At 40.3% G+C, this 27990-nt stretch overlaps 1 protein-coding gene across 2 annotated transcripts in view; it reads right to left on the bottom strand.

The window, feature by feature from the left end:
- JMY (junction mediating and regulatory protein, p53 cofactor) overlaps window positions 1-27990 on the bottom strand; it is a 131743-nt gene that overhangs the window by 39545 nt on the left and 64208 nt on the right. For both annotated transcript variants that reach the window (XM_073344135.2, XM_073344133.2), the window contains exons 5-6: window positions 14534-14699; window positions 6978-7165 (exon numbers count right to left, since the gene is read on the bottom strand). In XM_073344135.2, the coding sequence (XP_073200236.1) occupies window positions 6978-7165; window positions 14534-14699 (354 nt within the window). The remainder of the gene's footprint in view (window positions 1-6977; window positions 7166-14533; window positions 14700-27990) is intronic.

Consider the following 27990-nt stretch of genomic DNA (forward strand, 5'->3'; position numbering starts at 1 on the left):
AAATGGCTTTCTCTGGTCTTTCTCTGAAATCTAGGTCTCTTTCTAGCAGGGGGTTTAGTGAATCTATGGCACCTTGAGCACTGAATGGGATGTGATCTCTGGGAAGTTTGTGATCTACTAAACTTTTTCTTATTTGTAGGTGTATGTATACCCAGGGATCATAAAGCAGCCCTAGAGTCCTTTAGAGTGCACAAGGACTCACCCATGGTTTCCAAGAACAGTTTACAACCGAAGGCGAGATCCTCCACAGCAATCTGTACTTCTTTCAGAAACCCTATTATATGGAGCCATGATGCCCTGGTCATAAACACCGCTGTGGAGATGGACTGGCAGCAGTGTCTGCAGCACACCAGCATGCTTGACAGGCAGGTCTGGCCACAAAGTGGCCCTCAGATGATGGACTGGAATTGCTCCCTATGTTCTTGTGGCAGAAATTCAATAAAAACTGTGAATCTGTTATAATGTGTAAAATTATATTTGGCCACCTGACAATTCGCAATCCTGAAATGCAGGGTTGCTGACAAAGAGGCCTTTCACCCAAAGAGATCCTGCCTTTTCTGGTCCTTATCATATGGGGTAGACTTAGAGAAGTGCTCCGTACCCCTTTTTTTTTTTTTTACCACTTCCACCATCTGGGAGTTAGGTGGAGGGTGGGAGAGCAAGAAATAAGAATCCATAAGCAGAACATAATACTTCTTATTTGCCTATTTCCACATGGCTGGAACAGTGGCAACTGTCTGCCACCAAGCTTAGCCAGATTTACAAGTGCCTTATTGATGGGTAACGCCACCCTGGAGGGGTTACTGACTACAAGATATCCAACAGTTTGTGCTGTGAATCATTGACCTCTTCAAGAGGAATTTGAAGAGTGTCAGCTATCTTCTTTATGAGGTCTTGATATTGTCAAAAATCATCAGCCATGGATAGTGACAAAGGCATAACCAGATGTTTGAGGGGTGACCTCCTTATCTACCCTAGCTTCCTGAACCTCAAACATCTGCTATGGGAGGGCTGGCTGGGGAGGAGAGGGCTGTACAACTCTGGCCTTCCTATGCAACACCTGTGGTCTGACAAATTGTTGATAGGCAGTTCAGAGGTCCAAGTATGGACATTGGGGGCATACAGAAGTGGGAGTGGCATGAGGGACCACCACCCTTGATAATGATCTCGATCTTCCCTATATCTTTCAGAGAAGGGGTCGTTGAAGGGATATGTTTGATACGTCTGAACAGAAATAGCGGAGACCAACTGGAAGTCTCTTTTATCCTCCTCTATCTGATCCAAAGAGAGAGCACCCACCAAAAATGGTGGAGAATCCTGCAGTACTGGAGAACAGTAGTCTGTAGATCAGGGTCTCAGTACCAAGAGATGATCAGTACCCATGAGGAGTGGGGACTTTGGCTGTTATTGAGAGGTCCTTAGTAGATCTTAACTCCTGTGCTATCAAGTAGGGCATTGGTACTGACATAGTAGCCAAAGCCAATGGTGGGTGGCACCACTGCTTGCTTGGTGCCAAGAGTGCTGCATGCATGGGTACCAATGGCTGGGCTGAACACACAGGTACTGACAGCTCTGTGAACTCAATATCACCAGCCCCTAGTGTCTATGCTTGCTCTCCTTGCTGGTAGAGAGTACCAAGGCCCTGTTGGAGATGTCTCTCTACTTCGTGCTCTGGGACTTTACAGCCCGACCAGTACGGGAGGAGGAGTCCTTCAGTTCAACCGCATGGGGTTGAGTTGAAAGGTTGAGGTTTCAGAGACCACAGCTCTCCCTGGGGACCTAGACCTTTTCAGAGCTGTCTCCTTCAGGTGAGAGTCTGCACTCCTCGTTTTGGAAGTCTTCCCTTTCTTAGGGGAAGCCTGTGCTGAGGTAGAAGTAGTGCTGGATCCGTCTGGAACAGGTATGGGGTAGGGGGGGTCTCCTGACTTGACTCAGAAGCTGGCCATCGTTAGCAGTCTTCTGAGTTTAATCTTCTTGTTTTTCCTCTTGGCAGAAGAAGCAACATTTGAAACCTGGAGAGCCAGGGATGCCCTGCCGGGGGTGGGGGGAGATCAATCTCCCTGAGGGGAAAGAGGAGTAAAACAAACAACTAACTATAAAAACTAATATTAGAAAAAAAGCCAAAGCACACTCAAGGCAGACACGCTACGGCTCCGTCTCAGACCAAGATGGTTGAGAAGGAACAGGGGGCAGTTTGCCCATGCACACCTAATATAGCCTTGATACCCAGCACGAAGATGCACAAGGAGCATGCACAGGCCAAACATACACTGCTAACTGAAAATCTCCAATTAAGGGCTCAACAGGCAAATGCGCACCTGATGTGGAACAGCCATATGGACACTAATCGAAGAATAACTAATCCTATACTAACAAAAGAACAGGAGTACTTGTGGAACCTTAGAGACTAACAAATTTATTAGAGTATAAGCCTTCATGGGCTACAGCTCACTTCATCGGATGCATAGAATGTAACATATAGTAAGACGAAATATATATACATACAGAGAAGGTGGAAGTTGCCATACAAACTGTGAGAGGCTAATTAGTTAAGATGAGCTATTATCAGCAGGAGGAAAAAAAAAAACTTTTGAAGTGATAATCAAGATGGCCCATTTAGACAGTTGACAAGAAGGTGTGAGGATACTTAACTTTAGGGAAATAGATTCAATATGTGTAATGACCCAACCACTCCCAGTCTCTATTCAAACCCAAGTTAATGGTATTTGTTTTTATATAAATTCAAGCTCAGCAGTTTCTCGCTGTAGTCTGTTTTTGAAGCTTTTCTGTTGCAAAATTGCCATCCTTAAATCTTTTACTGAGTGGCCAGAGAGACTGAAGTGTTCTCCTACCGGTTTTTGAATGTTATGATTCCACATGTCAGATTTGTGTCCATTTATTCTTTTGCGTAGAGACTGTCCGGTTTGGCCAATGTACATGGCAGGGGGGCACTGTTGGCATACGATGGCATATATGACATTGGTAGATTTGCAGGTGAACGAGCCCCTGATGGCGTGACTAATGTGATTAGGTCCTAGGATGGTGTCACTTGAATAAATATGTGGACAGAGCTGGCATCAGGTTTTGTTGCAAGGATAGGTTCCTGGGTTAGTGTTTTTCTTGTGTGGTGTGTGGAGAGTATTTGCTTCAGGATGGGGGGCTGTCTGTAAGCAAGGACTGGTCTGTCTCCTAAGATCTGTGAGAGCGAGGGATCATTTTTCAGGACAGGTTGTAAATCTTTGATGATGCGCTGGAGAGGTTTTAGTTGGGGTATGAAGGTGACAGCTAGTGGCGTTCTGTTATTTTCTTTGTTGGGCCTGTCCTTTGGTAGGTGACTTCTGGGTACTCTTCTGGATCTGTTTTTTCACTTCAGCAGGTGGGTATTGTAGTTTTAAGAATGCTTGACAGAGACAAACTCCTACAACACCTCTGTCTGTGGGACTGGAGCAAATGCGGTTGTATCTTAGAGCTTGGCTGTGGACAATGGAGCGTGTGGTGTGTCCTGGATGGAAGCTGGAGGCATGTAGGTAAGTAGAGCGATTAGTAGGTTTCTGGTATGGGATGGTGTTTATGTGACCATCATTTATTAGTACGGTAGTGTCCAGGAAATGGACCACTTGTGTGGACTGGTCTAGGCTGAGGTTGATGGTGGGATGGAAATTGTTGAAATCATGGTGGAATTCCTCAAGGGGTTAGGGTTAGGGTCAGAGCAGTGGGATAACAATACAGCTACATTTGCAGGCAGAATCCAGAGCTGGATGTTAAAGAAAAATGGAAAACAGACAACTCCTTTTACACTACATTATCTATTAAGAACTAGTTTATGAAGAACCACCTCACCTGGATTGAGAGAAGGGAGAAGTAACAGCATTGGAAAAATGACTGACTATGGAGAAAAAAGACCACCTGTGAAACTAATTTAAGTTTTACAAGGATAAGATGGTGTAGTCAACTTAAGATATGAGGCTTTTATCAAGCTATAATGTTTTAGTTACTTTTTCACCCTACTCTAAGCAATTCTGCATCAGTGGCATCTAAAAAGTGTCTCAAAACACATGCTCCATGTACTGTGTAGCAGCTCCACTATTAATGAAAGATAAGGTGTTTCCTTATTGATTTTAAATTGTAACAGTTTCTTACTTTATAAGGTTTGTTACAATGGTGCTATGATTTGACATTGTTAACAAAACAGGAAGAAGAACATAAAGTATAAGTTCTGAGAAAGATCTTACACTATTACCAATTGTCAGGTACAATGTGCATTATCAATTGTACATTACACTTCATTTTATGTTTCTGTATTTTTGATGTCAGAACTTTATGAATAAAAAGGATTTATATTACATCACTATATTTTAACTTTTCCGAGAGAGGTTTTCACTTTCTTGGATGATTAGATTAGCTATATCTCCTGTAAAAAAAAACGGAAGCAGGAGCTAGTGAGAGAGATGCAATCCTAGTCTTCTCCTATTCAGGATTTTAGCCTGAAAGAGGGAGCTGGCTACAGAGAACCCTAATACCCAAAAATCTATACCGTAACAAGAGATATTAGACTGCTCTGAAGTTCCTGCTACAGCAGAACCTTGTGGCATATGCCATCTAACATTCAGCTTGTTTTCTGTGGTTTGGGGCGGGAAGGGGGAGGAGGTGGCAGCAACTGCATAAGTTCTAAGGCCTCAAGTGAGGAAAGAAACTTAAATGCTTTGCTAAATTAAGCTCTTAATGAATGGGAATGTATTTTGAAAAGTGACAGCCTATTCTCCCTGGAACTCCATGATAAATTTAAAGGAGAGACTCAAGAATGGAGAGATCAACCAAGTATCCTCCAAATCCCTCCTCAAAATTCACTTTTTTCATTTAGCCTTCAATCACTAATGTTCTCACCTCAGACCATCTGATTCTACTGTCACCACACATCCTGTAGTATTGTTCTGTAAGTTTAATTTAGACTAACTTCTCAGCATGGAGACCTTATCTTCTTACATACTTGTGTACTCTGTACAACTATGGAACTACAGGCAAAAGTTAATACCACCACTGGCAAGAATAGCTCAATGGTACTCCGAGACTGATAGTGCTTACTTAACGTGAGAGTCAAAGCCACAGGATGTTTTCTCCTTCAAATAATTACTAGGAGGTTTGACAGGGCATGGAATCAGAGATGAGGTCAGTAATGGAATTTAAAATTAGCTTGAGCAACTACAGTAAACAATGCTTTGACCTAGATACTCATCCTGAACTGCCTAAGTATCTTTTTCCCCTAAAACTTGCTGCCTAATGGCACAGGATTACTGACATCCCCTGTCCTTTCTGCATAAAAATAGAATCTTTGGTCAACCCTGCCAATTTAAATACATATTATTCTGCATGTGTTTTCTTTACTGGCTGAGGAGTAAGGCACATTAAAAAGGCACCAAAACAAGATTCCAAACAAGTGAACTCGGTGACTGAACTATTTCCCATGAGTAAGTAACAAGGGAAAATTTCTGTACATTATTTTTCTGTTTGTGTTCTTTCCCATGCAATAGTGAGTGAGATAGGTGAGACAATGGTGACCGAAAAGCAGTCAGTACAAAAAAAAAAAAAAAAAAAAAGTATAAAGTTAGCTAGTATAAAGATAACTGCTTGGTGACTGTATTAACTCTTCAGCTGTTTTTCAAATTTAGTACACAGCAATGGATGAAAAAAACTCAGGACTATCTAGTTCTGTGATGTTTTATTTTCATTAATATATTCACTCAAATAATGCATGTTCATAAAATTGCCTGGGCTTTAAGGGAACTACAAACAAGTCATTCAGAGAAACGAAATCTAACATGACTTGAAAACATAATCCATATTTGCAACAATTCTGCGCATGAATCACAATTGTTAATCTTTCAAGATAGATCATCAATATTAAAGAGATAATCCATACTGTAACTTAAATCTCTTCACATATTGATTATAAATTAAAGTTCCATGAAAAACTGTTGCTTCTCTACTTAAGTCTTCTGACTTGTTTTGAATTGGCGGGAAAAAACCTAATTTTTCTTTAAAAGTCAATTTAATCTAATCTGGGAACCCAAATCCTGAAATGCCCTAATGGTAACATTACATGGTGTCACTATAGGGCAGAGTTAAAGTTATTTCAGTGCTCTAAATTGTGCATTTCCACACTTATAATGGGACTGAAAGCAAGCTGCCCAAAGGAAAGATGGTGGCCCCTATCCTGTTACAAAGAAGAGAGGATGACTGAGCAGCAGGTGAATGAAGACAGTGACCATCTTTGCTAAGGACAGCCTGTGGTCCCCATCCACTGAGAACAACCAGAGATGGAAGCCATTTTGAGAAGGGCATCTTAACTGTGGGATGACTATGTTCCACTGAATAGTGAACAAAGCTATTTTAAGAGGACAATTCTTGGTGGAATCCTCTGCAGAAGAACATTAACCTCTACTAAAAGAGAAACTTGCAGTTGTGAAGAATGGCAGCAGCTACCAAAATAAACAAACTCACTAAGAAATAAATATTTTAACTCTAACAAAAACTTCTTCAAAAAAAAGGTTTCAGGACATTTTGATTATATTGGAAGTCTGAAGAGTGTTTTTCCATTATTAAATTACTAGAGACTAAAACAATTATTAAAGGACCCATTTTTAACAGACTGATTTATAAATTATCTAAAAATGAAATGTGCGCTCAAAGAATAAGTGTTGTAATTGTGGGTTACAGAACGAGGTTGAACTGTTGCAAAACTCCTCAGCCTTCACTGTGGAACTATAACGGATACCTCCATAATTTTAAGCAGCATTAAAAACTTGGAATCTTATATCCCTTATCCCAGAATACTTATGTGCAGCTACTGTTCCTGAAGAAACCCAGTTTATTGGGTGTTGAGTCTCCCTGTGTGGGCTCCCATCCAAGATTGGATGCCTCTGTGGTTTTACTAAAAAGGGAAGTCTCTGTTAGAGAAGAATTGTACAATTTAATATTACCTTTTTATTTCTGAGGTAGGCTTTCTTGGCTGAAATACGTCCACGCCTTGCTTCCAGCTGGCGGATTTTCTGTTGCAACTTCTGCAGCTCTTCTCTTTGTAAGTGTATAGATGTTGCCATATCTTCTTTTTCAAGCATGGCTTCCATACTTTCATAAGTATCGTAATACACCACTTCATCTCTCTTCTCTGTTTATAAAATGTCAGCAATAAAAGAAGTCAAATCAGTATATGTGATTGACATAAACCACTAAGTTGGTGGGTTTTGTTTGTTTTGTTTTCTAACATTAAACCCTGCATTAGACAATGCACAGGAAGAGCTGGTCTTGACAAAAATGACAGTTGAGTGCCAAGGTGTTAAAGTGGCACCACCTCCTAAGGCTCTACAGTTTAGCTAAAACATAAAAATCCACATCAATTATGTACCTCCTGTTATTTTTATTGGCTCACATACCACTAACAATAACTGTCAGCAGGAATTTGTGAAGGAAACATAACCCCATGTCACCTCAACACTACGCCCCTGACAGCGTTTGAACTTAACTAACATGAGGGGAGAGTTTATGCTGCACAGTCATCCCCTGTGATCTCCACTGCAAAGTTCAAGCTGTATCGCCACTTCCTAAGGTTTTCGTTGTGTGACTCTTCTTCAGATATCTCATATATATACCATGAAAAAGAAATTAGACAACATGATGATCCCAAGATTCCTCCCATCAGGAGGTTTCTGGGCTTGTAGTCACACAGCTTCTGCTCATTGGAGGCAGGGTGAGTACCTCTGTTAGGCTTACCTTGAAGACACCACACTTAGGAGGACAATGACATTATCAAAGGTTTTATCACAACCTATCATTTTTAAATTTGTATTTCACACTATAGTCTCTCTTGCCTACAGTGGAGCACTAATGAATTCAAATGCTGTAATGAGTGTCATTGTGAACATTTGACCTCTAATCTCTTATCAAGAAAAAAAAAAAAAAAGAATAAAGGTGATGAATCCTTCACTGTGAATGCCTGGGTAAGGGAGACACAAAGGCCTTCTAAACCCCTCTATATCCTCTGCTGCAGGCAGGTCAAAGGATGCTACCAGGAGGGGAGTTCAGTGCAGGTGGCTCAAACAAGAAGGACAGTGAACACTTTTAGTGCTGACCTTATTGCCATTTGCCCAGCCCTGAGCACCTAGACAGAGGTGGGCAAACTACGGCCTGCAGGACCCTCCTGCCCGGCCCCTGAGCTCTTGGGAGGCTAGCCCCTGGCCCTTCTCCTGCTGTTCCCCCTCCCCCACAGCCTCAGCTCACTGCGCTGCTGGTGCAATGCTCTGGGCGGTGGGGCCGCGAGCTCTTGGAGCAGCGCCGCTGCAGAGCCCAGCCTGACCTGGTGCTCTGTGCTACGCGTGTGTGGCTGGCTCCAGCCGAGCGGCACAACTGTAGCGCCGCCAGCCACGGGTGCTCCAGGCAGTGTGGTAAGGGGGCAGAGAGTGGCAGTGTTGGATAGAGGGCAGAGGAGTTCGGGGCAGTCAGAGGGCGGGGAACAGGGGGGTTGAATGGGGGCGGGAGTCAGGAAGGATTGCATGGGGCAGCGGGGGGCAGTCAGGGGACAGCGAGAAGGGGTGGTTGGATGGGGCAGGGGTCCCGTGGGAGGAGGGCAGGGAGGTGGCGGCGGGAGCCCAGCCATGCCTGGCTGTTTGCGGAGGCACAGCCTCCCCTAACCGGCCCTCCATACAATTTCTGAAACCTGATGCGGCCCTCAGGCCAAAAAGTTTGCCTGTCCCTGACCTAGAAACACTCTCTTCTTATTTCTCCTGCAGTCAGCCACCTCTCAGGAAAGCTGCTACTCTGGTTGCATATAACTAACTTTCTCTTACCCAGCTGAAGGATTCTTCTGGGGCAAGGGCTTCCCTCCTCCCTTCTCTGAGGCTACCCATCTTAAAAGCAGCAGCCACTTACTGTGTTATCTGCATGTAGCATCTTCTGTCCCCTGGTGCTGACTATATCCCCCCTCTAACAAACAGCAACTCAGAAGAAGACAGTGATTCTAGCAAGTAAGGACAGAACTTCATAACTCTAAAATCAAAACAATGTACAACAAAACCCAACACTAGTCACTGGACCACTTCATGAAACATCAGCCTGCAAAATTTTATGTCTGATTCACCTAAAACTGTATTTTCTTAAGCAGCTATCAAAGAGAGAATTCTGTGTGCAGGTTTCATTTTAAATGAGGCCGAGTCGTAAAATAGGATTTTACAAATTAACTGACAGACTCAATTACAGGATGGATAAAAATCAATTATTTAAACAATAAAAATAAAAAAAAATCAGATTTTTTTGATAAAATGCTTTTTGAGGAAAAAAACCTATCTAAAGATACATTATAGCTCAAAGATATCTCATCATGGAATAGGGATTATAAATTCTAATTCTATAGTATAAAAGACAATATATTCATGTAATGTTTAAGAAAAGTTTTGTAAATGAGTTCCAATAGTTCATGGACTGCCTCTCTTCCTTCTGGACTATTCTTGAATTCTCATGTTTGAGCAAACAATTTAGTTGTTACTCTATGGTACTATCATGTTAGATGCAGTTGTGATAAAAATAAATAGCTGAAATAGGCAGATCTTCCTTTTACAATTTCACCTTTAAAGTAGTACTGAGTTTCAGTGAATGCAATGAGTAATACTAAATGAGCAGTATGATAATTAAATAACTGCATTGACTTATTTTGTTTAGGAGAAACCATCCTCAACATACAGGATTCTGAAGATTATCCACCTTCAAGATCACCATAATTTTCTATAGTTTCAGAGTTATCTGCCAATGATAGTGTTTCAGTCACATGATGTATGTCACATAGCCACAGTATATCACCTGTAGCAAAAAGAGAAACAACCATAGATAAGTTTGTGATAAGAACCAGCAGATTACAAAAAGAGGTAATGGATGAAAAAATTGTCCGGTTTGTTTATGCAACAAACTCTCTCCTTTCCGTACGATTGAGAACCCACACTTCATTAACATGGTTCAGTCATTAAGACCAGGATACAGTCCACCCAACAGAGCAGATGTCGCAGGCAAATTGCTGGATAAAGTGTATGAAAGAGAAATTGAGCAGTGTGCAAAAGGTCTAGAGGGTAGAATTGTTAACCTGAGTCTTGATGGGTGGAGCGATGTCCACAATGATCCTGTTGTATGTGCTTGTGTGACAACAGAAGAAGGGAATGTCTTCCTTACAGAAACAATTGATACATCAGGAAATGCACACACAACAGAATGCTTATAAGAAGTAGCAATAAAAGCTATAAAAAAACTGAAAAATAATTCAAATGTCTAGTATGCAGTTTGGTCACAGACAATGCTGCAAATGTATCCAAGATGAGAAGAAATTATTTAGAAGAGAGTCCCAAGCTAATATCATAGGGTTGCCGTGCTCGTTTGATGCACCTCCTAGCCAAAGACTTCAGAAATAAAGGCTAATGTTGTTGAAATTGCAAAATACTTCTGTAACAACCACTTTGCAGCTGCTCTGAAAAAAGTGGGAGGAACCAAGCTAACTCTCCCACAAGACGTGCGATGGAACTCAGTAGTGGACTGTTTTGAGCACTATATCAAGAACTGGTCTAATCTGATGAAAATTTGTGAACAAAATCAAGAAAAAATAGATGGCACTGTCACAGCCAAAGTTCTCAACATTGGGTTTAAGAGAAGTGTAGAACACATGCTGTGTACCCTGAAGCCTATTTCTATAGCCATGAACAAAATGCAGGTTTTGTTTTATTGCTGACGCTGTTGAAATTTGGAAGGAACTGAGTGAGATCTTAAAAAGAGAAATATGAAATGACAGAGTTAAATTACAAGCATTAAAAAAATGAATGGGACAAGCGCTATCTCCAGCTCATTGTCTTGCAAATATTCTCAATTCTCAGTACCAGGGTCAAACCTTAACTACTGAAGAAGAAGAGTTGGCTATGACATGGACATCCAGCAATCATCCCTCCATAATACCAACTATAACAAACTTCAGAGCTAAGGGTGAACCATTCAAGAAATATATATTTGCTGATGATCTTCTAAAGAAAGTCACACAAGTGAACTGGTGGAAGTCACTTAAGTGCTTGGATTCAGAGACTATTGAAGTGATAATCTCACTTTTAACAGCAATAGCTTCTTCTGCTAGTGTAGAAAGAATATTTTCTTCCTTTGGACTAATTCATTCCAAATTAAGAAACCATTTGGGATCTGAAAAAGCAGGAAAGCTTGTTTTTCTTTTCCAGATTATGAACAGGAAAATGAAGGTGAAGACGACAGTTAGCTGCAGAAGCCAATATTTTAGGTTTCTCATGTTGACCTGGCTGACAGTTGATTTTTTATTTTTTTTAAATATTTCATTTAACTATTTCACTTAAAAACAATTTTAACAAAAACAAACCTGATTTTAAAAAACTTGAATGTTAAACTAAATTCAGAAATTCATATGCTTGTTTTGTTAAAATATTTATTATATGTTTGCTGTTCAAGAAAAAAATCCAGAATACATAATGTTGCTGTTTTAGTTAAATAAAACAATTTAACTGTCTGTCTGGTGATGTTCTCCTCCTAATACAGCATGGCAAGAAAATCCTCCAAATATTAATGATTAACCTGTTGAACTGGAGATAGTTCACCTCCCAATGACTTCAGAAATATCTGTTTCAATTACCTTTGGTAAATGAAATACCCAAACAATCATTCATTTTCTGATATAGCTGTAAAACTAATCTGAAAAGTTTTCAAAATAAATCTCTTAAACATGTATAGTGTGTACTTTCTAAAAATGAAACCTATGTCTATCTCTGAGTTGTGAAGAATAGGTATTAAGGTTATAACAACCAACAAGAATGCACTTTTATGTAAAAATCTATGATTAAATCGAGTCTTCCTGACTAGTTATTTAAATCAGGATTTAAATCAATTTGATTTAAATCAAATCTACCCTACTCAATTATATCTTTAACAAGCATTTCAATGTTAAAACTGGGACATGAAAGGGGACCTGCAAACGTACAAATATTTTAAAGAAAACTCTTGCAATTCTATTGTGTCTTTCATCAGAAAAACAAACTATTCTTTTTGGCCTTTAAAACATGAGGTTGGTAAGTACTGAACCTCTCTTATAACTAGAACGTGAAAAATATGCAAATTAAAATAATTCCTTTTTTGTTTAGTCCCACAACATTCAGACTTGCCAGATAAATTAAAATACTAAGCCAGCAGCCAACTATCACATTATCTATTGATGACATTCCATCCACCACAAATCCTTCAGCAGAGATGAAGCTGGCCTGTTTGGGTATGTTGTCCCTTTAAAAGCCTTAATTTACAGATTGTGAATTCAAGTACAGATCTTCTGTTGGTAACTCTAAAAACCACCATCCCATTTACTGTCTCAATAGCTACCAGAGCAACTGTATTCCATTTACAAATAAAACAGTGTTTCTTCCCCTCCCTAACTACCAACCTGGACATTCAAGCTAGGATTTTGAAGTAAAGTTGTGTTTTTTCTGGCTCTAGCATTACCAATAAAAGATTGTCAGCCAGAATTTACTCAATTCTGCTGATGATTCAGAAATCAGAACAGAATCCAACTGCATTCTCAGAGCACTACAGAGTGAATGTAGCTACCAGGAGTAAAAAGTAGTTCCAGCTTACAATGGTAATTAACATGTGCATCACATAGATCTGTTCTATAAGAAGGCTGCTACTTTTCTGACCGTAACCATAAAGAAAGTAGGATTGATGATCCAATAAATAGCATTTTTCTCTCTGAGTCAGTAGTAAATCGTGTGTGCTAGAGGCCACTGTACTTTGAGAGATGCCACGTTGCAGAGGAGATGCAGGATGGTCTTGACCACATGTGACTATCTAAAAATCCTATGGTATTTTTCACAAGAGTAACTGCACTAGTTCTGCTGGATAAATTACAAATAGATAGTTTCATTCTGCCTAACTAAAACTTCCCCATAATTTCAACAGGACCAGTATTCTTTCAGTATTCTGTCCTAACTTGTGTGTAGTGTTGCTGTACATTATTTAAAAATGCTAGCTCCTAACACAGACTGTTGCATTCAATAAAGTCAGCCAAACCCTTTATGCTTTTTTGGATAAAGGCTTAATATAAAAGTGTAATATTGAGAAATAAGAATATTTTTAGAACTTAAAAAAATTGGGGGTAACTTAAGCAGTGAGCTATGAAGAATTTTTTGGATTCAGTAATCATCTGCCTATGTGTACCATGAGCAAAAAGTGATGTATACTACTTTTACAGCAGGTCCACTGTTCTTTTGGTGGAAAAGTTGGTAATAGTGGAATAATCTCAATATCCAAACTGAATCCAAGTACCGGTGACAATGTACCTCAACTCAAAGGTCCTTCAAATTACTCAGTGAACCTTCCAGATATAAAAGTCAACATAACATTATAGTTTTGCTAATACTAATTCAAAGAACATTGATTTAACTATTTCTTCCTCCTTTGTCTCTCTTACTAGATAGGTTCCCTATTAGCTGCATGAAAGTAAACTGTGCAGTAACATCAGGATCAAAACTAGAATCATATCGTAACGCAGTCTGTGAACAAAGAATTGTCTATTGAGCACTTACTCACAGCCCGCAGAGAGCTGGCTAGGCTGACTGCAAAATTTCATTAAAAGACAGCTAAAAATGTATTAAGCTCTCTTTCGCTATGGGCTCAATTACAGTAATTGCCATAAGGATGTTATAGGATCACACATGTGAGAAGAAGCAGTCCACACTACTGTGAATGGGAGAAAAGGTGCCATGAGGTGCTGTATCTCAAGATGTAACTCACAATATGAGCACATTTGAAAATTTCTGCTCTACAGTGACTTTTCTGATGAACACTTCCTCCACAAGTCCTTTAGCACTGAGCCAGCATAGAAAGCTAACATCTGAGTAAAAGTATAAGCATAAGAAAACTCAGAAGACCAGGCTGGACACACACACACTAAATTTCCCTGCACCATCTCTATGAGTTGGTTTTAAATGATTTGTGAGCTACATCAGGTCTAGGGACCACAGCTTGTGTGTCCCTGATCTAAACTCTGTTACAATGGCAACATAAATGCTTCATAATGTGTCAAAAGCTCACCTAGAGGATTCTGATTTGCCTGACACCTCCTTGACAGCCACATGCTACACTTAAACACTTATTTCAGAAATTTTGAGAGCAACAACTCCTGTAAGTTAGCCAAACCTGCAGTACACAAGAACACTTAGAAAATAATTCCTTCTTTTCCAGCCCTAATTTTTCCCAATATTGCATAAGACATTAGGTATGTGATTCCAACTGAAGTTAAGGAGACAAAGCAATACATAAAGATTTAAAAATTTACCTCCTTCTCCTCGATGCAGATTTCAACTGATTTTAATTGTACTTATGTTCAAAGTCCTAAATCTTTACTTATTTAAAGAATGCTAAAATGGTTGATTCTAAGTTTTACAGTTCAGTATTAGTACTGTCTTAGGTAACACAGATTATGCCCATAAAATGTGTACTGTACCTGATACTAGTCTTTTGATGCTTTCAAGTTGTGCTGTCAGCAGCAGCTCTTCATACTTCAAAATCTCAAACTGCACTTCATACAACTGAAGCTGTAGATCATAATAATCAGCTTCCAACTGGTCCAAATGGGCCATGGCTTCTGTACCACCTTGCAAACTCTGCATCTGAATGGAGGAAGGAAAAAAAAAGAAAAAGTGAACGATACATGACTACAGGATCCTAGTAAAACCAAGCCCGAGATATTCATCTTTATGTTTAAAAAAATTAAAACATGCCAAAAACTAGTTTTAAGAGAGTTCAGATTATCGTAAATATGGTTGAACTGAATACTGTCAATGCTGTAGGAGAAGTTTTGACTACTCTCACTTCAGATGTAATAGTCAACATATTTTCAGTATAGCACTAGGAGGTCTATTACATCAGCTTACAGTTTATGACTGTCCATTCTTTCAGGATGAGAGAGGTACACCCCCAACTTCCTGTTTCTTCTGTTTCTGTATTTCATGTTTTTGTTTGTTTGTTTTTGTAAATAGAGCAATAGAGGTCTAATGTAACCATTCGGTACTGTGTTAGCTTAGATGCAAAAATGTTTTAAAATTGTTAGAGGCTGTTATACCAACAAAACCTAGAAAACTGAAGTTAAGATTGACAGTCTAGGTCATGGTGAACTAAAAAAATGACTAGATGTATCTCTCTCTCTCTCAATGGGACAACAACTGAGGAATCTTCCAGCAAATAAAATATAAATATTTTACTCCATGTTTTCCACTCTCACACACTTTGTGGGTAACCTTCCTAGATGCTGACATAAAGCAGCATACCTGCCTAACCACAGGCTTTTGTGCCATTTCTCAGGCCTCCCTTCAAAATCTCAGGACACCCAGTGCTGCAGCAATGAACAGAAGAGAGAAGAAGAGGACACTGGATCCTTTTTAGTCAGGTAGAAAAGTTGATCATTCTTGAGCCTAATTGTTTTGGAGGTAAAGTAAGAGAATAGAGAATTTTCCAGGTTTAAAACAATTATGTCAATTTTTCCGGTCATATATCAGAAAGGAACACGTAAGACGAGGTTTCAGGAAACAGCCAAAATGAAAATTCCAAGCTTTTCCATTTTCCACTGTAGGCAAGTATGCATAGCAGCCAGATCCTGTTTGGCTGGAAAGTGGGGGTAGGAGTTCAGAACTGCATAGTCAGCTGATATCGAAAGGAATCTCTCATCTGTTGCTACATTTTATAGGAGAATCTAGGCTCTGGATTTCTCTGGTTCTCCTTCCCACCTACCAGTCACTGCCAAAGCCAAACCCAACTTCCTAACAAAATGAATCCCTGCCAGCGTCTACGGAGTTTGGATCCCCTCCTAGCTGAGGCAGGAGAGAAAGACATTTTGGCTTCAGTTGGATGCATTTTTCTAGTCTGCCCATCCTCTTTTCCTGAGGAAAGAGAATCCAGCTTCTATATTATAAATCCTCAACCAGGAAGTGGGGCCATCTCGTGAGAAAGTGCAAAACAAAGTGAAAGGTTTTTTTTGTTTTGCTTTTTTTTTTTAATTAAAAATAACAAAATTTTACTTCCCAGTAGATTTAAGTTATGGTAGCATCTTCAAGGATTAAAACCTCACTCTAATCAATAGTCAGCCATAAATTGGCTTCCCAGTTTTTACTGATTTGAAATTATCTTTAAAGAGTTTTCTGAATTAATCTAGAAAAGCATGTTTCCACACAAGACTGAAACATAGAGTGGACAAACATGGACTGGCACTCTGTCCAAAAAGGCATTATCTGTTTCCAAGTCATTGGCAACTTAGAAGAAAATGATCATAAACAGTTAAGGATTGATATCTTAACAGATAAAGCAGAAGATGGGGTATTAGTTGGTGTCTGCTCTAGACCACCAGATCACACTAGAGCAGTGTTTCCCAACCTTTTCCAGTCTAAGGTACGCTGACTTCAATAAAATGTACGTGGCATGCTAAAATTATTAAACGAAAACTTACATTTAATGAGAAATTTGAGCTTGCCTTGTGCGCAGAATCATTGAATCCTGGCAGGAAATGTGGACAATGCAACTTGGAGCTCTTGCTCCACCAATCTCAGGCACTCTCTTTGTTTTTGATGCAAATTGGGCTTAAAAAACTTAAGCGGGTGCATTGCTGAAAACAGCAACAGAATGGAGATAGCACGGTGTAACATTACTGGGTACTGATCTGCCACCATCAACCAGAAGGAGTCCAAAGACATGTCACCAAACTTTAAAATAAAGTGCAGTCCATCCTTTGCAAATTTGGCAAATTGTTGGCTGAGACTGCTCTAACAAAAAATCAAATCAAGGGGAAAATTTGCATTGCAGAGTGATGGATCAACAGATATCAATGGTCATGCTCAACTGTTGGCTAACAAGTCCACATTTGTGGATGCAGTCTCAGTATCAGCCAACATGTCATCAATGTGGCGACATATCGCATAATCTGAAAGGCGAACTTTTGCAATTTCATTGACTGAATTTGCACTTAACATAACTCTCACCATTTCTTTGCATACTGATAAAATGTATGTTTCTGCAATTGTGTGTAGTTTATCTGTCTTCACTACAAGCTCAGAAACCAAGCAGCTTGTTTCCAAAACTGTATCAGAAACAGTTACACAATCTTTCATCATTTGCACTTGTTTTTCATTCTGATCCTTTAAATGCTCAAAAAAATAATTTGTCTTTGTTGGCAAGGGACAGATGTTTGTTTATAAGGTGTCTTTTTAACTTACTTAGCACCATTGCATGGTTTGAAAGTTTCTCTTCACACACAAGACATTGCAGAAGAGGAAAAGATGGCTCACCTGTACACAAAAATCCAAATTGCAAATAGCTCTTAAGAGTAGTGTTGGCTCACCACTTTGCTTTTCAGTTCACATTCAGCTTCATCACTGAAAGTAGATATGGAGGCGCCAGAATCTCTTTTCTTCAAATATGTGTCTGTTTTAGAGTCTTCAATTCAAAATTCACCACGATAACTTAACCGTTGAAAAGAAAACATGGCTCCCACGTGATACTATGCAAACAGCAAGGTAATTTGAGCATAGTGTGATGTGTCTGCCTCACGCACGTACACCCAAAGAGCAACATCACAAATTTTAATCTGGTTTTGACACTAACTAAAATAATTAGAATTCCCCCCGCCTCACCCCCACAAGTGACTTTTCCAAAATTCCACAGCACACCTGTTTATGCCTGATGGCACACCAGCGTGCTGAAGGACACTGCTTAGGAAACACTGCACTAGAGAATAGGAAGACTGGTTCCTTAACCACTTATCATGGGGGACTTCAATCTGAGCAACATATAAAACAAATCTCATGCTGCCAGTACAAAACATCCTTGGAATTTCTAATTATTACAGATTATACTTTCCTAACTCAAAAAGTGTTGCATCCAACACAGGGGAATTCTATATTAGACATCATCTTGATTGATATCAGAATTAAAAATTAGTGTAACATAGGTACGAGCGATCATGACTTGATCACATTAGTTACGTGCAAAAATAATCAAGACCAAACTAATAATAGATATATTTGGTGCTTTAAAAAGGCCAATTTCACAAAGCTGAAAACAATTATGATTCAAGTAGCTGGGAGAAAGAATTTAAACCAAAAAATATGAATGATAATTGGAAATTGTTTAAGACCGTTTGTACTAAATGACCAAAAATCACAATTCAGAAAGAAGGCTAAAGAAAAAGTTTACAGAAAAAAAAAAATCAACCTGGCTTAAAGAGGAAGCAAAGGCAACTATCAAAACACACACACAGAAGTTGATAGTACTGAACATAGGAATTGATACAAGAAGTCTATGGGACACAAGGGGAAGTCTATGGCCAACACAGAAAAGGACAATGAAAAGAAGTTAATTAGGAACAGGAGAATCCTAGCAATGGTACTGGTCCATTATAGATGAAAATAGTGGAAACGTCAACAAAAAATGGTTCATTATTAAGACTACAATTTTTTCAGAATCATTTTTTTTGTAGAATCATCCTGGAAACTCAATGTAGAGGAGGGCAAGTTGTGGAATGGACATGTGCAACACATCTCAAACAGTTGTGAAAGATTAACAACTATTCTTTCTTTGCACATGTACATTCCACTCTTGGTGATTCCCAAGAAATAATATAGGAGGAGGGACTGGAGTCTACGGATTGTAGTACAGCTCCACCAAATTTGGCATCGTCTCTAGATTACTGGGTAGTGGTGTAATAGAAGAACAAAGTGCTCACCGATGACCAGGTTGCTGCTTCACAAATGTCCTGGAAAGGGATCTGCGCTAGGAATGCTGTTGAGGATGTGTGAGATCTTGTGGAGTGAGTAGTCAGCTTGTCTGTTGGTGAAACATTTGCCAGCTCATAACAAGCGCTGATACAGAAAGTCATTTATGACTAAATTCTCCGTGAGGAGATTGGAAGGCTTTTCATTCTGTCCACTATAGCCATGAACAGTTGGATGGATCCTGTCTCAGTAGAACTCCAGTGCTTGTCTAACATCCAAAGTGTGTAGCCGCTGCTTGTCCCTATTTGTGTGTGGTTTGCGTTTAAAAAAAAGGGTAAGTAAACTGATTGTTTAAAATTTGAAACTACTTTAGAGGAAAAACTCAGATGATGGTGTAAGTACACCTTATCTTTAAAAAAGACTGTAGATGATGGTTCAGAAGTGAGGGCATGCAGTTCAGAGACTCTTCTGGCAGAAGTGAAAACCACCTTCCAGGAAAGGTGTAGTAAGGAGCACGTTACTAAAGGCTCAAATGGTGGTCTCATAAATCCAGACTAGACCAAGTTCAAGTCCCATGGAGGAACGGGCTCCATTAATTGAAGGTAAAACCTTTACAGACCTGTAAGGAATCTGATTGTCATACCATTAGAAAAAACAGACCGGTTATCCATGTGAAGGTGGAAAGCTGATACAGCTGCCAGATGAACCTTGACAGAGAAAACTGCTAAGCCTTGGTATTTTAGGTGCAGCAGACAGTCAAGTATATGTTGGATGGACAAATGCATTGACAAGATGCTGATTTGACAAGCCCAGATAGAGAACTGCTTCCATTTTGACAAGGAGGTGTCCTGTTGGAGGGGTTTCTACTTTTTAGTAAGACCTGAAAAACTTGCTCTGAGCAAGACTGTTCTCTGGAATTTAGCGATGGAGCTTCCAGGCCATTCGGTGAAGGGACTGCAGGTTCAGGTGGAGTAGACGACCACAATCTTGGGAGATCAGATCTAGGTGCAACAGGAATGAAATTGGAGATGTCACTGAGAGGTCAAGTAGAGTGGAGGAACCAGTGCTGGCAGGACCATGCTGGGGCTATTAATATAAACCAGGCATGGTCCTACTTAATCTTTAGTAGCACTCTGTAGGAGTGGGATCGGGAGGAAAGCATAGCTTTTCTGTCCAGGGTAGCAGAAAGGTATCTGTGATTGAGCCTGGACTGTGGCCTTGCAGGGAGCAGAAAGTTGTTTGCAAATAGGTCAATCTGGGGAGTCACCCACCGCTGGAAAATTCATCCAGGCAAAGAGACTATTTGTGGTGACTAAAAAATGACCTGCTCAGGTCGTCTGCTAGCTCATTCTGCATCTGTGGAAAGTAAGAGACCTCAAGGTTGATTGAATGGGCTATTCAAAAATTCCTACAGGTCAACTGCTTCAACAAAGGACGGATGAGTGAGCTCCTTCCTGCCTTTTGAGGTAAAACATAGCTGTGGTGTTGTCTATAAGAACAAATGAGTTTCCCCCTCTGTTATGAGGTAGAAAAACCTGACAGGCAAGATGCATAGCCCTGAGTTCTCTGACACTGATATGAAAAGAGAGTTCCCGCAAGGACCAAAGACCCAGAATCTGGAGGGGCCCCAGGTGGGCTCTCCACCCTAGAGCAGACTCATCTGACACCAGAGTCACTGAGGGTTGAGAAAGAGAACGCCTACACAAATGATGAGGATCCAGTCACAATTCAGCAAAATCAGAACTAAATAGTATCGTGATCACAGGCCCCCAATGAAGATGGCTTAGCATGTACACTGAATCCTGCCACATCTGGAGGGGCCTGAGGTGCAGCCCTGCACGTTGTACTACATAAGTGTAAGAGGCCATGTGCCCTAGGAGCCTTGTGCTGTTTTGGGCTGTTGTGATTAGATGAAACTTGAGGTCTGTCATTAGAGATTGAATAAATTGGAATTCAGATTCTGGGAGAAATGCTCTGGCCTAGGAAGAGACAAACACAACCCCTAAAAACTCTATCCTCTGTACCGCGCAGCAAAGAGTATGTGACATTGCACTCCATATGATTTTATGAAAATATGCTAATGAATGTGAATGTAATGTAACTGGAATATGCGGTCTTTTGAACGAATTATAAATGGCACACCATTCTTTAACGTGTCCATTACCAAGACAAAAGCACCTCACGTGGGGATCAGTATTGGGGATGGTCCCATTTCCCCCGCACCCTCATGGTAGACAATGCTTGAACCCTGGTAAAGGCAACACATATGGCACCCAGCTACTATAAACAACACTATGATAACACTAAACTAAACCTAAGGTACTACTATTATCTAGAGCAGTGGTTCTCAACTTATTTAACACTGTGGGCCGCGTATGCAGCTCTCTCTGTCCCATGTGGACCGCACCCATAAAATATATATACTACCTGTATGGCCCTGAGGATGTCACATAAGCCGTGGATTGAGAGCCATTGATCTAGAGGAAAAAACCCTCAGAAAACAGACTAAAAATGTGAGGTGAAAACACTATACCAAGTTTCACCTCCAGCCGTGAAGAGGTTCGAGGCAGTGCTGCCCTCATATGGCCAGGGAGGAGCTAGGGCCACAGTGCACTGGCACAAGCCCTATGGGTACTGCTAGGCAAAATTCTCTGGCTTCAGGGTGCTGGGTGCATATGCGCACCTACATGAAATACACACCTGCATCTAAGAAAAATAATGTAGAAAAGGCAAAAAAAGTGTTCAATAAATATCTGTTCTGAATTTGAAAAAAAAGCCAGACGTAGCCATATATGAGGATGAAATACTTTCTACTCCAATAGTAGTTCAGGGGGATATTAAAAACAGCTACTAAAATTAGATATTTTTAAAATCAGCAGGTTTACATTATTTGCATCCCCCAGTTTAAAAACATTAATGCTGATTTTCAATACCTCTTAGAACACTAGAGAAAAAAACCTAATATTCTCCCAGTATTTAAAAATGATAAGTGGGATGACCGCGCCTGTCAGACTGACACTGATTCCAGGAAAATAATGGAACAGCTGATATGGTACTCAATGAAGAATTAAAGGAAGGTGATATGATTAGAGTCCCCCATGTTGACGGGCATTATCCCAGGATGAAATGATTCTGAAAAGGTCCTGGGGGCCATGGTGAATAATCAGGTGAACATAAGTCTCCAATACAATGCTGTGGGGACTTATGATCCTTGGGGAAACAAGGAATCTTGAGCAGTAGTAGGGCAGTTGTATACTACCTCTATCTGGCACTCGTGTGACTGCTATTGGAATACTGTGTCAATTCAAGAAGGGTATTGATAAAATGGAGTGGGCTCCACGAGGAAGATTAAAGGACTTGAAAATATGTCTTGTATCAGTCGATACAAGGAGCTCAGCCTGTTTAGTTTAACAAAAGGGTAAGAGATGACTTGATCAGAGTCTAAGTACCTACATGGGAAGCACAACTTTGACAATGGGCTCTTCAATCAAGCAGACAAAGGTATAATAAGATCCAATGACTGAAAGCTGAAGTTAGACAAATTCAGACTAGAAATAAGGTGCACATTTTAAATAGTGAGGATAATCAATCATATAGCAATTTAAGGGTTGAGGTGAATTCTCCATTACTGGAGATTTGTAAATCAAGACTGGATGTTTTTCTGAAAGATATGCTCCAGTTCAAACAGAAATTAATTTGGGGCAATTCTATGGTCTGTGTTATGCAGGAGGTCAGACCAGATAAGCACAGTGGTCCCTTCTGACCTTGTAATCTTATTTACCTGTAAAAACATTTCACTGCTAATCAAGTATTCAGAATATTATTAAACATTATGAAATTTCAAACATTTTTACTGTATTTTACTGAATAAATTTCTGTATATATAATTAGCAGCCTGATATGACTGGAGCATCTCTTACAGAGAAATTAGGTTCTACACATTTATATTGTAGTGAAACACTGCAACTGAGAATTAGTAGGCATCTTTCAGTCTCGAGAGACCACGGGTATACAGCCCTGAGAGGTAAAGAATTTAGTCAGTTTTATGGCAGCTGCAGCTGTGGCTGAAGAGACCCACTCGAGAGAGACACAATCACTGCCATATCTGCAACATTTAAAGATATTTCAACCCTTTGGGCTCTGCCTTTTGTGAGCTCTTTTCTCCTCTCCTAAGATGGACTACTTCCTTGCGTAACTCCAGAGACTTTTGTTTAGCTCTTGTCTCCGAAGGCTGCGGTCTTGAGTATGATCTTCCCAGTTGTCCACATCCATGTCCATTTCTTGAGGTCTCACTTGCACATATCCTTGAAATGCAATTTTGGTTGCCCTTTGGGTCTTTTTCCAGATGGCAATTCACTGTTGAGGATGTCCTTTGGGATGCGGCCATCATTCATTCAGCACACATGCCCAAGCCAGCAGAGGCATCTCTGTTTGAGGAGTGTTTGAATGCTGGGTATGCTGGCCCAGCTTGAGCACCTCAGTGTTGGTGATTCTTCCTCCAAGAGATGCCAAAGATTCAACAAAGGCAATGCATATAAAAGCTGTTGAGCCTCTTTTCCTGATGAGAGTATAAGGTCCATATCTTGCTTCCATACAAAAGTGTGCTGATAAAGATCTGTGTTTATCGTGCGTTGTGTGTTCTGTCAGTTTGTTGTTTTGCCATACCCACTTGCTCAGTCTAGACATTGTTGTGGTGGCTTTTCCGATGCAGATGTTGAGTTCCATTTCAAGTGAAAGTTTGACTGTGATAGTGGAGCCCAGGTATGTGAACTTGTTCACTACTTCAAGTTCATAGTTGTTGATCTTGATAGAGGGTGCTTCCTCAACTCCTTGGCACATTATGTTAGTCTTTTTTAGGCTTATTGGCAGGCTTTGGAAAAAACGGTCCATAAAGTTTTAGAGATGGTGCTCTGTCCTCAGCAAAGAGGTGGTTTTGGATAAGGGCTTCCAGAGTCTTGGTTTTAGATCTGAGTCTTGTAAGATTGAACAGCTATCTATCAGATCTTGTGTGCAAGTAGATTCCCTCAGTTGAAGAACCAAAAGCTTATTTTAGTAGCAAGGAGAAGATGATCCCAAACAGAGCTGGGTCAAGTACACAGTCTTGCTTAACTCTGCTACAAATCTGGAATGGCAGAGAGACTGAGCCGCTGTATTGAACTGTGCTATACATGTTTTCATGGAAAGATCAACTCATGCTTAAGAGCTTGAGGGGACAGCCAATCTTTTCCAGAAGCACAAATAATCCACTTCTACTGACAAGGTCAAACGCCTTTGTGAGATCAACGAAGGCTATGTAAAGGGGCTTTTTTCGTTCTCTGCATTTCTCTCGTAGTTGTCTCAGTGAGAAGATCATGTTGTTAGTAGACCTTTAAGCTCTGAAGCTGCACTATGATTCAGGATAGATTCTATGCAAAAGAATAAATGGACACAAATCTGACATCAGGAATCGTAACATTCAAAAACTGGTAGGAGAACACTTCAAACTCTCTGGCCACTCAGTAAAAGATTTAAGGGTGGCAATTTTGCAACAGAAGAGCTTCAAAAACAGACTCCAACAAGAAACTGCTGAGCTTGAATTTATATAAAAACTAGATACCATTAACTTGGGTTTGAATAGAGACTGGGAGTGGCTGGGTCATTACACATATTGAATCTATTTCCCTAAGTTAAGTATCCTTACCCCTTCTTCAACTGTCTAAATGGGCCATCCTGATTATCACTACAAACGTTTTTTTTCTCCTGCTGCTAATAGCTCATCTTAACATTAACTAACATTCCCTGCATCAGCTGCTACTTGGATGCTTTCGCATAAGTGCAGCCAATAGTCATTGGTGCAGCGTCAAGCAGTTTTTTTTACCTTGGTTCTTGCCACTCTCAATGCTTGTAAGGTGTTTTAATTTGGTCTCTCTTGTAGTTGGTTTGGGCTGTGCATCTGGCCTCTATGACTGGTGTCAACGCGCTGGGATATGTGTCAAACCATTCGTTAGTCTTATTTTTCTTCTTCCCAAAGACAGACAGGGCTGATCGTAGATTGTATTCTTCAGTTGCTCCCATTTCAGCTGGGCACTTGTGGCACAATCACTGGAGTCAAGGGATTCTGGGAGTATGTTTTTGTATTGCTGTGACTTTTCTTGGTCCACAATGGCACTGATGTTAATATAAGGACATCCTTTTACTTTAGATCTGTGTATTTTCTTTGGTTTAAGTCTAACCTTGCTGCATACCAGAGAGTGGTCTGTGTTGCAATCAGCATTTTGGTAGCTATGGGTAATGAGGACAGCGTTAAGATTGGTACGCCTTGTGATAAGATCCAAATGGTGCCAGTTGCCAGATCTGGGATGTTTCCAAGACACTCTGTGTTGTGGCTTTGTCTGGAAGAATGCGTTTGTTACACAGAGGTTGTAATGGGAACAAAATTCTAGCAGTCTCTGACCATTTCCATTCATCTTACTAGTTCCATGTTGACCAAGACAGTTGGTCCATGCTTCATGATCAGCTCCCACCCTTCCATTGAAGTTCCCTAGCAGGAAAACATATTCATGTTTCGGAATCTTGCTGATGGTGGTGTTCAGCTGGTCACAGAACTGGTCCTTGATGTCAGAAGACGAGGAGAGTGTTGGGGCATACACAATCACAAGGTTGACTGGGCCCTCAGATGTGAACAAGCATAGTGCCAAAAATTCTCTCTGATCCATTTATAGGTGGCTCAACCATCCCCAGAAGTGAATTCTTGATGTCAAATCCCACTCCGTGCTCTCGCGTTTCTTCAACGCTGTTCCCCTACCAGAAAAATGTGTAGTTTTTTTCCCTGAGAGAGCCACTTAATGCTAGCCACTTAATGCTAGTGTTTCTTGGAGTGATGCAATATCCACACTGAGTCGTTTCAGCTCATTATTACAGCAGTTTTACGTGCATCATTGATTTCTTGAAGGTCCTCAGATAATCTGGTTGTTATGGTGCGAACGTTCCAGTACCCTATTTTTAAGGATGTTTTCTTTCTTTTACTTGATTTGCCTGGTGTGTTGGTTACAGTTCACTTGTCATGTTATAAAACTCTAAGCTCCAAGCACCCACTGAAGCAGGCAGACTGTGGAGGAACACCACCCTATTGTCTGGGAGCTGCCCAGTTTTATGGCAGGCAGTAGTTGTCCAGTGAGATACGATGATCTCTCCCACTGTCTGAGACAGCCCCAGGTGCTCAACTCTACAGCAATTGAGTACGAGCTTAGAACTGCTGCCTCCTGTGTTGTGTCGATGCTCGAGGTGAAGCTGGAGTACTTCTGTAGGTCGTAAGCCTGGGCAGATGACATGGAGGCCCTGAGTTGCCTATGCATCAGGACACCCCTCTCAGCATCACTGGTGAAATCCAGAAGAGAGGAAGAACCAATACATCTGGTACCTGATCCACTGCAGGAGTTGGCAGAAAGATACTAAGATATTAGTAGCTGACTGCCTTTGGGTCTCCACTATAGATTTTCTGACTGAGTTTACTCTCATAGTCTTACATTCTCCCAAATTCACCCACAAGGCCGTGGGGCTTTTCTGTCATGGTTTGCTCCCTTAGCCTTACGTCCTCCCAAATTCACCTCACAAGGCAGTGGATTTGATGAGCTGCAAGTAGTACCGTCTACTCTCATTACAATAGCAGGCATAGCCTGACCAGACACTAAACTATGAAAACATAGTTTGTAATTCGCATACCACAGTAACACCAAGACACATTATTTCAGTCTATTACTGGGCATCCACATTAAGTTCCTGACTGTGGCCAACAGAACAAGTGGGACATTGATGGCACATTCAAACAATTAATAGCTTGTAAAATACTCTGAAACAGGATAACAGGCTTGATTCTTCCCCTAAAAAGAGGGGGAGAGGTATAGAACACAGAAATCGTGTTCTTATGTCAGACAGTGTAGCCTGGTATTTGGCATTTAGAAATTATTTCTCATTGTAAAAGGAAAGCGCTGTATCAGAAGTGTCACAATTGCACCAAACCTACTCTTTATCATCCAAATTTCTAGTATACCAGGGAACTTATACTGTGTCACTACCTGAGAAGGGAACTTGCCTAGACATGTATCCACAGTATATTTTTCCTTTAAACTGTTTACGTTAAAAGTTTACACAAGCCATTCATTAACTATCTGAAGTGATAAAATTAGTGCTAATAACGTCCATCAATTTAAGAAAGAAAATCAGCATTGTTAAAAATTACATAGTGTTAGCAACTAAAGAGTAATTTGGCAGTTCTCTGATCTGCCCTCCAATTTGGAATATTTGCTGAATTGATGACATTCATGGTAGGAATGGTAATGTGTGTGTAGAATCTCAAGCTGGCTAACACAGTGAAAAGAAACAGGAAAAACTTTCTGGAGTAAGAAAAGTCTTAAAACTGGACTGGAACTCCAGCAACCTGGGTTCTGCTCTGTCACCAATGTCCGGCATCAATTTACGCAATCACTTAATCTCTCTGGCTCCAATTCAATAAAGCCATTAAGCACATGCTTAACTTTAAGCACTTGAGTAATCTCACCTCTATTCATCAAAGCAGTGAACAGGAACTTAAAGTTAAGCATATGCAAGAGAGAATAAACTTTCTTTACAGTGCTGTAACTGAGAAATATTGCCTGTATATGGACAAAGTGCTCACATTGTTGCTGCTAATGATGGATTGCACACTTAAGAGAAAGACAAGGCTATCTGGTGGTAAGGCCACTGAACACAAAGCCACACAAGTGTTGCTGGGATGCAAGACTTATCCTGATTAAGTAATACACAATAATGATCTTTTTCCTGCTAAATAGGCTTTCCCTAGGCTGTTGTCATGGTTTATTTTGATTTAGATTCTGACTTTCTACATCAAATAATCACCGTGTTAACATAATTCGATCAATGACTGTTTTTGGGGACAGTCACAATCAGGACCTTCCAGAAAGAAGGAAAATAAAACTCAGACCACAGAGGAAAATGTGATGAGAGCCTGAGCCCTTGGTCAAAGATGCAGTCTTGAAGGGTCATCCTCAAAAGATGTATGCTGTGGTCAGCCAGGGCACTGGGTGAGCCAAAAGACCAGGAGCATATCACTAGCCTTTGGAGATCTCTGGTAACAGTTTTATGCAGTAGGGAACTTAAAAATGGTTTTAAAAAAATAAAAATCTAGAAGGTGACTGAAAAGACCAGTCTCCCACAAATAAGTAGA

The sequence above is a fragment of the Lepidochelys kempii genome, chromosome 5, assembly GCF_965140285.1.
Source record: "Lepidochelys kempii isolate rLepKem1 chromosome 5, rLepKem1.hap1, whole genome shotgun sequence".
NCBI lineage: Eukaryota > Metazoa > Chordata > Testudines > Cheloniidae > Lepidochelys > Lepidochelys kempii.